Raw genomic sequence first — 16,118 nt, forward strand, 5'->3', positions numbered from 1 at the left:
GAGAATTCCTTGAGAACAAGGAATGTCTTTTGACTTTTTTTGTATCTCTAGCACTTAGTAATGCTTGGCATATATTAATTAGTTGTTAATAAATGTTTATTGACTTACTGACCTATTCAATACCAGTCTTTGGATGCTAAACACCTTCATAACTGTAAAGTGCACCATAAGAGTCTTGTAAAGTATCTTAACAAAACCCTATACAATATTAGCAAAATATAGGGCCTGTCAGTCTAATGCAGCTATAGAAAGAATAGAATGCCAAAAAAGAGGAAGATGATTGATAGATGTTCTTAGGACATGTAATAAATGGGCCAAAACCTACAGAAATACTTTTGAAATAGGCAAACATCCCTTTACCAATAAATAGTCAAGGCTGATAATGGGCACACACCATTAGATTTGTCAAATGTAACCTAATGTGGCTTACCTCCAGATGATGCCTATGAAAAGACGAAGATTCAAGAGAATTCTCAAAAAGCTCTCAGTGGTTATCATCTGCATGAACTTAGCCAAAATATGTTAACAAAGAGTCATGATTGAGTCATGAGGACTTTTTTCTGGACATTGCATTTGTGGTGGTGGCTCAAGATCAGCTTATTGTCACCATACTACAGAAGGACTGTCTTTAAGAAGCCAGACATAGTGATCAATGTAGATTATGCAAGAAAATGGTGAAGATAGTTTAACACACCACTGCAGGCTATAAAATTTAGCATCTACCATATACCTGAGAAAATATGACCTAGAATTTTAAATTATATATGAGAAGTTTGCTATCTTTCATAGACAGATAGATGATGACAAATCCCTATACTACAAATACAGATCCAAAAATATCCCAGACAACTCAACTGACTCAAATTGGACAACAATCTTCTTGACATAACATTGACTGATAAAAATAACACAGATAGATAACAAATAGAAATAGATAGATGTCACCATCCCAAATCCTTATAATCTTCAATCCACACGGAATGAAAACCTTTCAAAGCATAAAGACTTACTTGAGATCAAAATCAAGCGGGAATAGGATCAGGTACATTTTATGCCTGTTGTCCTGTCTGCTACTAGAGTTGTTCCAATGATGCTTTCAATAAGCCTACGGAAAATGAGCTTACATACTAATACTTTTATTCATCTATAAAAAGCAGTTGTTTTATCTACCTGTGCAGTAGTCTACAGAACTTTGAATACAGAGGAATAAAAGCAAGAAAGTGGTCCTTATCCTAGGATTATTTCTATCTGAATTTCATCAAAAAAGAAAAGAAAAAGAGCTAATAATTAATAATGATAATTCAGGAACACAATTTTGCTGTATTTAAAGTTTTCCTCTCTATAAGATTTTTAGCCAAGTATGCATTTAAGTTATACATACCTTCGTTCTAACCATAAAATAAACACACTGATTTAAAAAAAAAATTAAACATGTTCTCTCAAAAAAGTACCAATATTTACAGTTTAGCAGTTCATTAAGAATTATGAAGTTTATTGTTTTTTTAAAAAAGTTTTCTTCTTCGAGACTTTGAATCCCTTCTACATGATGTTAGGCTTTTTTTGCAGGGGAGAGGGCAAGGCAGTTGGGGTTAAGTGACTTGCCCAGAATTACACAGCTAGTAAGTGTTATATGTCTGAAGCTGGATTTGAACTTAGGTCCTCCTAACTCTAGGGCTGGTGTTCTATCCACTGAGCCACTTAGCTGCCCCCTAGGCTTGTTTGTTTGTTTGTTTGTTTTTTTACAGTCATCCTTATCTATTACCTATGTTTAACTCATAATATCCTGTGTAGTTTTAACTACAAAGAAACTGATTTTACTGATATTAATTATAATAAAAACCATCCCATATTTTATTTAATGACTGGAAGGAAAGATGAATAATGTTTTTATCTCCATTTTCAGAGCAAAAGGAAGGAGTTCTGCTATAAGGTCTAAATGTATCTAAGGAGGATTTGAGGGAAGAGATGTCAATTCTATTCAGCAAATGTTTCTACTATGTGCAAGGCAAATTTCTACATAGTTCTTATGATGTGCCAAACACATTTTCCATATAGTTCTCATTATGTTCCACTCACTGGGATAAGAGCTAGGGGTACAAAGCCAAAACTGAAATAGTCATTGACCTCAAGTAACTTACATTCTGTTTGCTGCATTTATGCCAGCTAGATACTATCCTAAAGCCAGGTTTCACACCAGTTTTCACTTTGTCTTCAGGTCCTCCAAGGGTGACTCCTCAAATAGAAGATTTGCCTGACCACATGGAAGTAAACAGTGGCAAATTCAACCCTATCTGCAAAGCCTCTGGCTACCCTCTGCCTGATGCTGAAGAAATGACCCTGGTGAAACCAGATGGAACTGTTCTGCAAGTAAGACACAATAACACCATTATTGTTATTATCATCTGACAAGGTCAAGTACTTTTATTGCGCTAGCCCTCCTGAAGAACATTACTTTAAAATAGATTTTTGATAATTTTTGTTTCTTTATTGCCTAGCTTTCCTCAATATGGGGGTTGAACTCAGGTTTTTTGACTCTTACTAAAACCAGTACTCTTTAAACTCAACCTTGCTTCCTCCCATAATCAATGGACTGTCTATTTTTCTGTTGTCCACTTTAGGAGACAGGAATCTCTGACTATCACCTAGAAATATCATTCCAATATAGGCATGAAATTTAGACAATGACAATTTAGACATGAAATAGTGGCATTCTTTTTTTTGTTTTCTATTTCAGTGACAGATTTTCACTTACAGCATTGCCTAATAAAAGATTTTTAGATCATGTTCAAGTTCCTTTTACTGTAGATCTCCTTTGCTAGAAAGAAATGAGTTGCCTTTCTTGACCATTCCTAACACTGGTGGGTATCAAAAGTTACTCAGCATTTCTCTTTCTCTAAGATGACCCTCAGAAAGTTTTAGAAGACATATCTTTGGAGATACTAAAGAAAAAAAAGTATTCATCACTCTTTTAGAGATCATTAAAATTAAGCTTGGCCCGGAAGTAAATGGATATTATCATCAGTTCAAAGTGTCTTTCTTTAAAAAAAATTATATATTTTGCTGTTACAAAATCTTCATTTCTGAATATATCCCTTCCTTCTCCTTCTGACCAAGGAACCATCCTCGTAACAGAAAATAAAAAGGACAAAAAAAGTTCAAATCAACATATCAACCAACTATAACAGTATTTGCAATATTTCACACTCATAATCCCTCGCCTTTTCAAAGAAAGAAGGGACATGGATTTGTTCAATTCTTCTCCAGGGCCAAAGCTGGCTATTAGAAATCCAGAGCATTCAGTTTCACTTTGAGGTTTTTTTTTCATCTTTCATTTATATTGCTGTAATAACTGTATATGTTTTCTTGGTTCTGTTCACTTCACTCTCCATTCATTCATATGAATTCTCCTATGCCTCCCTGTATTTTTCATATTCATTATTTTCTTATGACACAGCAATACTCAATTACTTCCACATATCATTTGTTTACCTATTATTGATAAACATTTAATTAGAATGACATTTCTAATTAGAAGTGTCACTCTTGGAGTCCATAGTGAGTGCAGTTGAATGGTGGGTCAGCTATAACCAGTTAGAGTCAAAATAACACATTAATCATATGGAGATGCACTAGCCTTGCTGGTGGGCCTCTGTAGTCACCTGCTCTCATTAGCTTTTTCATTAAAACTTAGAGCAGAGTTGCATTAGAATAAGTCCCTACAGACCCCACTGAGTCATTAGTGATGCTCCTCAGCCACCTCTACATTTTCCTGAAGAGGAGCAATTGTTATTATCATTGGGGGTTTAAAAGTTTACTCTACCCCTTATTGTCAAGAGAGACTACCAAAGCACATCCTCTCTTATCTTCCCCTAAATAGAGCAAAAATTCTATCAGGAGTGAACATTGTACAATCTAAGTGCAAATTGTACTATAAAATGTAAAAATATGTTAAAAAAAAGTCATAGCACTTAACTTCACAGGATTATTGTTTTTTGGGGGGGGTTTTGGGTTTTTTTTTTTCAGGCAATTGAGGTTAAGTGACTTGCCTAGCGTCACAGCTAGTTAGTATCAAGTGTTTATTCTGAGGCCAGATTTGAACTCAGGTCCTCCTGATTTCAGGGCCGGTGCTCTATCCATTGTGCCACCCAGCTGCCCTGCTTCACAGGATTATTGTGAGAATCAAATGAGATAATATATGTAAAACATTTTGCAAACTCTAAATAACTATGAAAGTTTTAGTCATTGTTTTTCCTCATCCTCAAAGTTAATATGGTACAATGAAATGTCTCCCAAATAAAAGCATAATTTTTTCTAACAACAATATTAAAATGGACAGACTAAGGGAAGTTTCATACAGTATGAACTTTCATTATAGCTAAAGTTTGGGAAATAAGCCAATGATGACACGTGCACTGTCTTTAACTTTTTCCTCATTAGAAAACTTATTTCTGAACAAGAAAAGAAGGTTGTAGACGCATGTGGTCTTGTGATACCAACTCCATTTGCATATCTTTATTATCTTGAATTTGTTCATTTCAGCCTAAATCCTTTGTACGAAATAATCGATCAGAAGCTGAATTCAGTATCCATCGGATTGTACCTCCTGATTCAGGTGTTTGGGTCTGTAGTGTGAACACAGTGGCTGGAATGGTGGAAAAATCTTTCAACATTTCTGTTAAAGGTAAGCCTCACTTTCTTGAGGCAAATGATGTCTTCCTCAAAGAACAATGGCATCTAGTTTATGGATTCTTAATAACATAGGTTCCATGAACTTGTTTTCCTGAAAAAAATATTTTTGATAAATATTTCAATATAATTGGTTTTCTTTGTAATTTTATATACTTTGTTCTATTTATTTATTTATTTATTTTGGCTAGGCAATGGGGTTAAGTGCCTTGCCCAGGGTCACACAGCTAGTAAGTGTTATGTGTCTGAGGTCACATTTGAACTCAGGTCCTCCTGAATCCAAGGCCAGTGCTCTATCCACTGCGCCACCTAGCTGCCCCTCTATATTTTGTTTTATATATCTAAGCACATTATTCTGAGAGGAATTCCATAGGTTTCTCTAAGAGCTCCAAGACATACAAATAGGATAAGAACCCTTGATCTAGTTAAAATACTGGAAATGTTCTAACAGAATTATAATTTGGGCCAGAGAGGGTAAGAAGGAGATGTTTTCAATGTATGGAGACCATTTCATGTTGTGATGTATTCATTGTTCTGCAGAGCACCAAGCTTTGACTTTTTACCCATTAGGCATGAACGTAGAAAGTTGTTATAATATTTCACAGTAAGTCTGGTTTTATTGCACAAGGATGTTTTGACTTTTTAGTTTATAACAAGTTTGGAAAATCTTTTGTGTAAGCCCTAACTAGGCAACCATTCATTATGCTATGTCATGTTGTGTAAGTAACAAACGTTATTTTGTAGAAATTCAGAAAATTTTGGTAGCTCCTATGCTATGCTAGAAATGTCTGGATTTTTTCTCATGAAGGTTAGATCATTATATTTAAAATGGAGGTATACATATGTCTGGTGGGAGTGGGGAGGCTGGTAGGTAATATAACTAGATGAGAGATGAAAGGGATCTATCACCTAGCCCAACTCCCTCATTTTATACATAAAAACACTGATAGGCCAACATGATTAACATCTAGCCTAACTTATTACTTGTTTAGATATTCTTTGGGGCAGGTTCAGAATTCATTCCATAATGAAGTACAGGATTGCATTCATAGTTACCTTTTTTTTTAAGGTCAAGGACTATATTAGGGTGGGTGCATCTTCATAAATGAATTTGGATTCTGTTGCCAACAGAGTAAGAGTCAATGTCATCCTAGAACTCAATGTTCTTTTGAGTGTTTTCTGGGCCCTCTATTTTATTCAGTAGAAAGTTCACAGAGTCAAAATAATTTCTCATTTTGTGCAACTGCCAGGAAAAGAGAAAATAGTATGAAGACAAGTCATCTTATTTAAGTCCTAAGAAGATCCATAGTCTTTGGTGAATAAACAGTAGTAAGTTAAAAAGAAGCCAATTTGGGGCCAATTGTTGGCTCCAGGATTTTATTCTCCTTGACAAGATTCCTCACGCAATTTATCAACAGCATCTATGGCTCAGTGGATAGAGTGTTGGGCTTGGCATCAGGAAGACCTGTGTTCAAACCTGCCTTAAACCCTTAGCAAAATGACTGTAGGCAAGTGTGATCCTATGATTACAAAGGTCACATGTAGAGAGCATAATAGGATTTCAGTCTAGATTTAAAGTTAGAAGAAGAATAAGATATAGTTTTGTTAATTCCCTTATTTTTTTCAGACTAGGAAACAGACCTCAAGAGGTTACATGACTCATCCAAGGTTAAATAAGTAATAAGTGGCAGAACTAGGATGTGAATCTTGGGCTTCTCAATCCAAATCCAGCTTTGGATAGCATGTATAGATAATCATTTATCCCTCCATTAAAGCCTTACTATGATGCTTCTCAATAGTGCGTAAGTGAATTGGGTGTGCCAGTGAAACACAGGCAAATTCTACACCAAACAAGAAAGGATTTGAGAATGATTCTGAACAGTGGACTGTAGCTTTCTTCCAAGGACCAGCCAGGCTGAGTTCTCAGAGGCCAGAAAGCTGGTTACCAGGTACTGAATTTAAGGGGCCATTCTAATTCATGAAACTGTCGACTACAACCTGACAATGCTACGATCTGGTCTTTGTCAATGGAATCAGCATACACACTGAGAAAAATAACCATCTTTAGAAATACTGAGTCGTTTGTTAACTTAAGGTAGATTTTTATCTTCCTAAGAGAAAATTCTGTAAAACCTGATGAAGAGTAGGCCTCCATTGGCTGATAAATGTAAACCTTTAGTCCATTTAATTACACATGTGAAATTTAAACACAGTTGATCTTGTTCGCTGGTGGTAATCACTCATGAAGAAAGAGAACCTCAGTTAAAACAACCGTATGCTTTTGATCACCAGACCAAAATAATCACTGGAGAAAGGTCAACATGACTATAATTATGTTATTATGCTTTTTCCCTACTTAGAGGAATTAAGCTGGTCAATCATATGTACACCTGCTGTTCATCTGCTCGGTTACCACATGTAATGGATCTGGCCCCAATTTGAATCTAATAGGCCTGATTTTGATTCACAGATGACAGTCTGTAGCCTTAGTAAATTCTCTGCATTTTCATTTCATAGAGGGATGAAAGGGGAAAAATGAATGTGTTAAATTGAATATGAACGCAGAAAGGAGAAGAAAGGCAGACTGACAAACATCTGAAAATTCTTTGAAATATGAAACACTAAGCATCACACGAGCACAAGGGGTTGGGCTGTTGGGTCACTCTAAAATAGCCTTCTACATGTTTCCGAAAAAAGCACAGATTTTTTGTACACAGCAAACATTTTCTAAGCTATTCTGTTTAAATAGTAAAATAGGGGTAGCAGCTGGACTTGTGATTCTATTTGATATAAGACAATCCCAGGTAAAGAAAACTTCTACTAATGCAGGTTGGCACCTTATCTGCAGTTTACAATCTTGGAGAGTTTTCTAGAGTACTAAGAAGCTAAGCAACTTATCCAGGGCCATACAGTTATTATATGTCAAAAGGAAACTTGTATCCAGGTCTTCTGGACTTTTCAAGGCCAGTTCTCTATCCACTATGCCTCTGAAAAATAAAAGTTAGAAAGAAATCATAAAATCAAAAATCCCTACATGTGAGAGCCAATCTGATTGTTGTCACTCTGATTAGTTCCCCCAGAGCCTTTGAATGCACCGAAAGTAGTGGAGATTGGTCACAACTTTGTTATCATCAATATCAGTTCTGAGCCTTATTTGGGAGATGGGCCAATCAAGTCCAAGAAGCTCTTTTACAAGTCCAGTAAACAATATGAAACCTGGAAGCATAAGCAAGGTAAGGATCTGACTTCAAGAAGTCAATAGAATACAAAATGATTTTTTGGGGGGTACAATGTGATTAGAAATCACACTCCTCTCTTGTCCTTGAGTTCCCCTCTCCTCCCCACTCCAGTTCTGGGACAAAGTTCTACTGCCAATGCTTTCCCATACACATGGTGAAATGAAATCATAGGAGTGCTGGTGAATTAGGTCATTGTTAGGTAGCAAGCCTGGTCAGATGCAAACCCCTAGAGTGCTGGTGAGATGTACTATAGGGGAATAAAGGAAGGGATTAAGCATTTATACAGAGCCTACTAAATGCCAGACACTGCTAAGCACTTTGTAAATGTGATCTCATTTTATCCTCACAAACATCCTGGGGGATAGGTATTATAATTATTCCCATTATACAGTTGAAGAAGGTGAGGCAAACAGGTTAAGTGACTTGTTCAGGGTCACATAGCTAATAAGTGTCTGCGGCCAAATTTGACCTCAGGTCTTCCTGACTTCAGGCCAAGCATTCTATCCATGGTGCCAACAGCTGCCTCAGGGATTATACAGAGCTGAACTATAGAGCAGAATTTTCTTATTTTGCATACTGCTACCTTATTTCCAAATGCCCATTTTATTTTAGCTAGCTAGCTAGCTATTCATGCATTTGTATTTTTAGAGAGACCTATGATTTCTTTAATGTAGGGAACTCCCAAAAAGAGATTTCCTCCACCAAAGCAGGTCAGTATGTATTCCATAAAGAATATTAAAGAGACACCTGGATCTTTGAAAGGTTTAGTGACTTGCCCAGGAATCACAGATTTCTAGAAGAACATTTACCTGCGGATGGAAAGTTGACAAAACCAGAACAAATAAACATATGAACCAGTTGCTGGTAAGGCCTAGGTTATCATGAAATAGACTGTATACATAGGAAAAGCAAAGTACTAAAGCAATTATGATGGTGGAGGAAGATTTCTTAGCCCAATAATCAAGATGGCTGTATTTAACAAATTCACCGGACTATTCCTCAACTCTTTACTTTTCCTCTGTAGGCCCAATCAAAAATTCATAGACCACAGAGCTTTAAAATTAAGATGCTAAATTATTGTTTCTAGAACTAATGTTCAAAATTTTATTAGAAAAGGGCTTTATATCACTACCTAGTAGAATCCGCCACTGATTCCCTAATATTCGCTCCACTATTCATGCTTCCTGGAAATGGTCAACATTAATGAGGTCTTCAAAATACAATAAAGAATTTAATAAAGCTACAGTCATTTGGAATTAACAGTAACTCTGATAGAAACTAAGACGTACATAGATAAATAAAAGATAGGGCAATATGGTTTTGAGTTCTTTGGATGAATCCATTTACATACAAAGGCATTCTGCCTAAAATGTACATATGAGCCTAATAAACCAGTTATCTAGACATTAAAACAAATCTGAAAGAGCCTCTACTCTTTGCTAGTTTTGTTCTGGTTCTGCTATTATATCTATTTCATGAGATTATACATCTAAAACTGCAAAGGATTTTAAAAATCACCTTGCCACATTTCTTCATTTTACGTATGAGGGAAACTGAGGCCCACCTAAGTGATTTGCCCAAGACCACATAGATAGCAAGTGGGCCAGATAAGATTGAAGTTAAGGTCTTCTAAGGCCAATTCTCTTTCAACTGTATTTAACATTATTTTAAAATTTTTTACTAGATCAGATAGACACTTGGTCCCCTCCCATACATGCTCATTCTACCCCTACTACTCTAAATTAATGAGGTCTTGCCAGATAGAGGGATATACAACTATATAATAGGTCTTTGAAAACCTTAAAGCACTACATAATATCTGATGGTATTGAAATACAAAAAGTCCAACCCCACAAGATCAGTAAAGACTCTTTCTTTTCAGCTAACTACTCTTTCACTTACATTAGGCTCCATAACAATCTACTCCTAGAGTTTGAGCTTCTGAACTTATCTTTAAAACACCATTTTTTTAAACAAACAATTTCTTGTTCTAAAAAAATACAAAACTAATTACAATTGCCCGGGCTTTCTTTTTCTTTACTCAGTAAATGAAGAAATTGTAACACTGGACTCTTTGGAATCACGAACAGAATACGAGCTCTGTGTTCAGCTGAGCCGCCGAGGAGAGGGTGGTGAAGGACATCCAGGTCCTGTCAAACGTTTTACTACAGCATCCATTGGTAAGTTGTAGGGGAATAAACAGTCTCTATACAGGAGTTCAATAATCAGTAAGGTGTTTCGGTGAAAGAAGTTATCAGAAGAATATGAACTGCTAATTAACATGCTTTTTCTTGTTTGATTTTTTTTTTATGAGGCAGATTCATAGTTTGACTGTTGATTTAGAGCTGGAAAGGATATTATAGGCCATTAACTCCAACCCCTTTATTTTACAGTTGAGGAAATGGAAAATTAAATGAGGTTCTGTGGTGACTTGCCCAAAGTCACCCAGGTACTAAGTATCTGAGACAGGATTTGAACTCAAGTTTTCTTGACTCCTAAGTCTGGTATTTGAATCCACCATTCGGCCTAGCCAAACCACAACTTATCTCTTGCACACGCCATTCAACCACATGATACTAATATATACATATATCACCTTGACCAGTGGCATCAAACTCAAATAGAAACCATATATAAGAATTCCTGTGAGCCACATATTGACTTAAAAAAACCTACACATTAATATATTCTATTGTAATGTTTAATTATTTTGTTAAATATTTCCCAATTATATTTTAATCTGGTGCTAGTCACAATGGCCCACTGCCCTTGTTTAACATTTCTGACTGACCTAGACTACTTCTTTTTGGGAATAGGTTTATGCCATACAGGAACCATAAGGGAAAACAAAAAAACAAAGATGCATTGATTCTAGCTGAGGCTCCTACTTGCTACTGTCATCCTATTACATAAACCGTACACTGTGGCCTTTACAAACTACTTTCCTTGGGTAAATTTTGTATCTGATCCCTCTTGTGGTCATGCCTTTTTGATTTATCAACTCTTTGAGCAATAAATGAAGGGTCTTTCAAGCCCAGCAGTTAAAACCCTCACCTCTGAGACCTTGTAACCTGGTGTTCTCCTCTGTAGCCAATTCCTGCCCTACTCTGATTCCTGATTCAATTCAACAACACTTGATTACATGCCAACAAGGTTAAAGGCATTGTGCTTTAAAGGCCTACGTTTGAATCCTACCTGATTCTTATTAGCTATATGACCTTGGGAAAGTCACTGAACCTCTCTAATCATCAGTTTTCTCATCTGCAAAATGAAGGTAACAATAGCACCTACAGTACAGAGTTATTGTGAGAATCAAGTGAGATAATAAAGGGGATCACTAAGGATAGGATACACTGAATAACAGATAGTGGCTAGCCATAAGATTCAAAACTGATAATGTTCAACTTTCAGAGAAGAGATTATGTGACCAACCAGCCAGCTTCTTCTCTCCAAGCTTCTTGTAATGCCTCAGTGCCAGATCTCCGAAATAAACTACAATAGTATAAATCACACAGTGATTTATCTATATTGAATTATTGTTAAACCAGAATTGCTCATAAGTGACCTTTTGCCTCTTTTAGTTCGACAAACTTTTATCTAGCTAAAAAGCAAACTTGTTTATGATAAGAAGCACAGAAAATGATCTGCATACTGAGCTTCAAAATATACTGCATTGCAACTGGAATTTCCCTCCCTTCCTCCCTCACCTCAATCAGGAGTCTAGAAGACATTTATTATTCTAATGGATAATACTTTCCTACTCTCAAATCCTGCTTCTCCCATAATATACCCCAACCCCTAACCCCAACTTGAAAATAGAGCAAATAAGGTAGTAGGAGATAAATAAATTCAATGATGAAGCCAAGAAAGATGTTCTTAAACTGACATTTGTGAACTTGTTTCTTAAAAATATTTTGAAAAGTGTATTTCTATGCAATTAGTTTCCTAATGTAATGTATATTAGTAATTACATATACGTATATATTTTTCATATGTATGTATATGTACATATACAATGTGTTCATATATATATATATATATATATATATACATATATATCCATTTAAAACCATTATTCTGAGAAGTGGTCCATAGGCTTCACCAGATTGCCAGAAGGGCCCATGACACAAAAGTAGTTGAGAACAATTGGGCCCCTAACAACTTAGTTACTTTATTCTCCAACATTTAAACATGGCACTAAGAAAGAGGCAAGACTAATTTTTAAAAAAAACTTATTTTACTAATACATTTAGTTTTTAATATCACTTTTATTTCCGATTATATTACCTCTCCCCTAAGTGATGCATCCCTTATTAAAAAAAGACTTTTTAAAGAGAGAAAAACAGTAATTTAGTAAAACCAGTCTATATATCAATTGCATCTGACCATGCATTCAATATTCCACATCTATACTCCTCCATTTCTGTAGAGAGGAGAGGGAGGTTAGACAATTAATTTTCAATTCATTAGCATACTTGCAAAAAACTAATCGGCACTCAAGTGATATCATGAAGCCAAAGTGGTTTAACAAAATGCAAAAGAAAGAGAGAGTCTAGTCAATATAATAGGAAATTATCCAAACTCTGGAGAAACTCATGCTCTAAGACCAAAGCGGGTACTAATTTGCTGCATACTTCAATTAGCAAGAGTGAGACAGAGAATCATTTTCACCTGGGTAAGTCAGAACACAACTAAGATGTAAAGTATTTATGGAAAAGATTATAAAAACTTGACAAACATTCTATACTGCTCTCTTCGTGTAAAATAAATTCAAACCAGAATGTATTTGGAATTCCCTTGGAATATGTCAAAATAATATCAAGGTGGGCAGAAAGAAGGCAGTTTTTGAAGGTGATTATCTTCCATAACTTAAATTTTGCTGATGTAATGATTTTGTTTATTTTTTAATTGTACACATGTACCATCTGCAATCGTGCATGTATATAGAGAAGAGGGAGAGTCTTTTCTGAACACTTTGCAGGAAGAGGAAAAAAAATATTACATGATCCCCTCAACCTTGCTTTTGCCCAAACTACCCAGATAATTACAACAATCCTCTGCTCGGTGATGTCTGTGTTTATTTAGCTACTCTGTTTAATTTATTAGCTAAAACTTCATAGCTGAATGAAGGAAGGTCATGTCACCATCATGAACAGCAGAGCTCTAAGAGAGAAAACTAATACAAATGCTGTAATAATTTAAAGCACACTGAACTATTTTTTCCTGTGTCATACTAGACCTCGCGTCAATTAGGACTGATTAGGTTCATCTAGTTTATATAATTAATTAAGGATAAGAGTTATTTTCCACCAAGGTGACTCAATAAAAAGGCAACATAGTATAGTGAGTAGGATGTTAGACTTGGAGTCAGGGAAATACATACCCAGGTATGACCCCAGCCGGGTCATCTTTCTGGGTCTTGGTTTTCCTATATATAAATGAGAGAGTTATACTCTATGACTCTTACCATCCCTTCCAATTCTGAATCTATGATTTGATTATCAGGAGCCAGAAGATGTTGGCCTTACATATTGATATGCTACATTGGTGTAAAAATTGGTCTTCTATACATAAAGGTTCATATTTCAGAGGAAAAACACATGGGTAGGCATAGAAAAATAACACTGGGGAACGGAGCCAAGATGGCACAGTAAAAGCAGTAACTTGCTTGAGCTCTCTCCCAAAGCCCCCCAGATAGCAGTAAAAAATGGCTCTAAACAAATATAGAGCAGCAGAACCCACAAAAAGACAGAGTGAAACAAATTTCCAGCCCAAGACAACCTGGATGGTTGATTTGAAAGGTCTGTTGCACGGGGCTGGGAAAGGAGTGCAGTTCAGTGTGGGCCAGGCAGGCAAAGAATGGGCCTCAGCAAACCTAGAACAGGCCTCAGGGGACTGAGTTAAGAGAAGCTGTGGCAGTTTCCAGACTTCACAATCCACAAACACCAAAGACAACTTAAAAGGTCAGTAAGAAAAGTCTGTTGGACCTCGGTGAGAGAGGAGCTTGGTCCTGCCCCAGTCCTAGAGCAGCCACTGGGTGGTGGCTGTTTCCAGAAGTCTCAGCCCACAGACAGTGGGGGGATCAAGTGGCTGATCAGAGGGGGATTGCAGGGATCTATTTGCTGGTATAGAGACAGGATTCTCTTGCTTTGCCTGTGCTTGGAGCAAGGAGAAGCATTGGTGTGGTGGAGCTTGTGATGGCAGTGAAGAAGAAATCCTCCTCACAGTTCCAAGGCAGAAAAGAGTGCTTGTGGTCACTGATAGACTAGAGCCCAGGCTATGAAAGGAGTAAACACCTTGCCCCTTAACATACCACCTTGGAAGAACTGAAAATTTACAGGTCCCTAGAAGTATCTCTAAAAAACAGCTGCACAAATCCCCCAAGATTGGGACAGTACATTCTCCACACTGGAAGAAGATCCCTACCTTAACAAAGAGTTTAAAACTAAAGTAATTGGCTGGGAACATGAGCAAGTAGCACAGAAAAAGTCAAACCATAGAATCTTATTTTGATGACAAAGAAGATCAAAACATACAACCAGAAGACAACAAAGTCTAAGTTCCTACATCCAAAGCCTCCAAGAAAAAGATGAATCAGTCCCAGGCCATGGAAGAGCTCAAAAAGGATTTTAAGAAGCAAGTAAAAGAAGTAGAGGAAAAACTGAGAAAAGAAATGAGAGTGATGCAAGAAAATCATGAAAAACAAGTCAACAGCTTGCTAAACAAGACCCAAAAACATATTGAAGAAAATAACACCTTAAAAAATAGACTAATCCAGGGGCAGCTGGATGGCACAGTGGATAGAGCACCAGCCCCGGAGTCAGGACCTAAGTTCAGGTCTGGCCTCAGACACTTGACACTTACTAGCTGTGTGAACCTGGGCAAGTCACTTAACCAGATTGCCTAGCCAAAAAGCAAAAAAAAAAAAAATGGACTAACCCAAATGGCAAAAGAGGTCCAAAATGACAGTGAGGAGAACAATGCCTTCAAAAGCAGAATTGGCCAAACGGAAAAGGAAGTCCAAAAGCTTACTGAAGAAAATACTTCCTTAAAAATTAGAATGGAGCAAATGGAATCACAAAATTGTAAAACACAACCAAAGAATGAAAAAATAGAAGACAATGTGAAATATCTCATTGGAAAAACAACTGACCTAGAAGGTAGATCCAGAAGAGATAATTTAAAAATTATTGGACCACCTGAAAGCCATGATCAAAAAAAGAGCCTAGACATCATATTTCAAGAAATTTTCAAGGAAAACTGCCCTGATATTCTAGAACCAGAGGGTAAAATAGAAATTGAAAGAATCCACCAATCACCTCCTGAAAGAGATCCCCAAAGGAAAACTCCTAGGAATATTGTAGCCAAGTTCCAGAGTTCTCAGGTCTAGGAGAAAATATTGCAAGCAGCCAGAAAGAAACAATTCAGGTATTGTGGCAATACAATCAGATTAACACAAGATTTAGTAGCTCCTACATTGAAAGATTGGAGGGCTTGGAATATAATATTCTGGAGGTCAAAGGAGATAGGATTACAACCAAGAATGTCACGTACCCAGTAAAACTGGGGATAATTCTTCAGGGGAAAAGATGGATGTTCAGTGAAATAGAGGCTTTCAAACCTTATTGATGAAAAGACCAGAGCTGAATAGAAAATTTGACATTCAGATAGAAGACTCAAGTATGAAAAGGTAAACAGGAAAGAGAAATCATAAAGGACTTATTAAAGTTGAACTGCTTACATTCATACATGGAAAGATGATATTTGTGTAACTCATAAAACCTTTCTCAGATTAGGGTAATTGGAGGGAAAAATTGTATGTGTATATATAGATATAGATATAGACAGGTAGATAGATGGCACAGGGTGAGTTGAAGATGAAGGGCTGATATCTAAAAAAATTAAAATTAAGGGGCAAAAGAGGATTATACTGGGAGAAGGAGAAAGGGAGAGGTAGAAAGGGGTAAATTATCTCACATAAAACAGACAGGAAAAAGCTTTTACAGTGGAGGGGAAGCGGGGGAAGGTTAGAGGGAATGAGCGCATCTTATTCTTATCAGATCTGGCTAAAGGAGGGAATAACATACACACTCAATTGGGTATGGAAATCTGTTTTACCCTACAAGAAAATAGAGGGAAGGGGAATAAGAGAGTGGGGGGAGATAGAAAGGAGGGCAGATTGGGAGAGGGGGT

General features: G+C 36.6%; 1 protein-coding gene across 1 annotated transcript in view; it reads left to right on the top strand.

The window, feature by feature from the left end:
• Window positions 1-16,118, top strand: part of TEK (TEK receptor tyrosine kinase) — a 115,601-nt gene that overhangs the window by 57,768 nt on the left and 41,715 nt on the right. The window contains exons 8-11 of the mRNA XM_020970033.2: window positions 2,216-2,367; window positions 4,540-4,681; window positions 7,758-7,919; window positions 9,971-10,105. Of these exons, the coding sequence (XP_020825692.1) occupies window positions 2,216-2,367; window positions 4,540-4,681; window positions 7,758-7,919; window positions 9,971-10,105 (591 nt within the window). The remainder of the gene's footprint in view (window positions 1-2,215; window positions 2,368-4,539; window positions 4,682-7,757; window positions 7,920-9,970; window positions 10,106-16,118) is intronic.

The sequence above is a fragment of the Phascolarctos cinereus genome, unplaced genomic scaffold, assembly GCF_003287225.1.
Source record: "Phascolarctos cinereus isolate Bilbo 61053 unplaced genomic scaffold, phaCin_HiC Scaffold_4;HRSCAF=312, whole genome shotgun sequence".
Lineage (NCBI taxonomy): Eukaryota > Metazoa > Chordata > Mammalia > Diprotodontia > Phascolarctidae > Phascolarctos > Phascolarctos cinereus.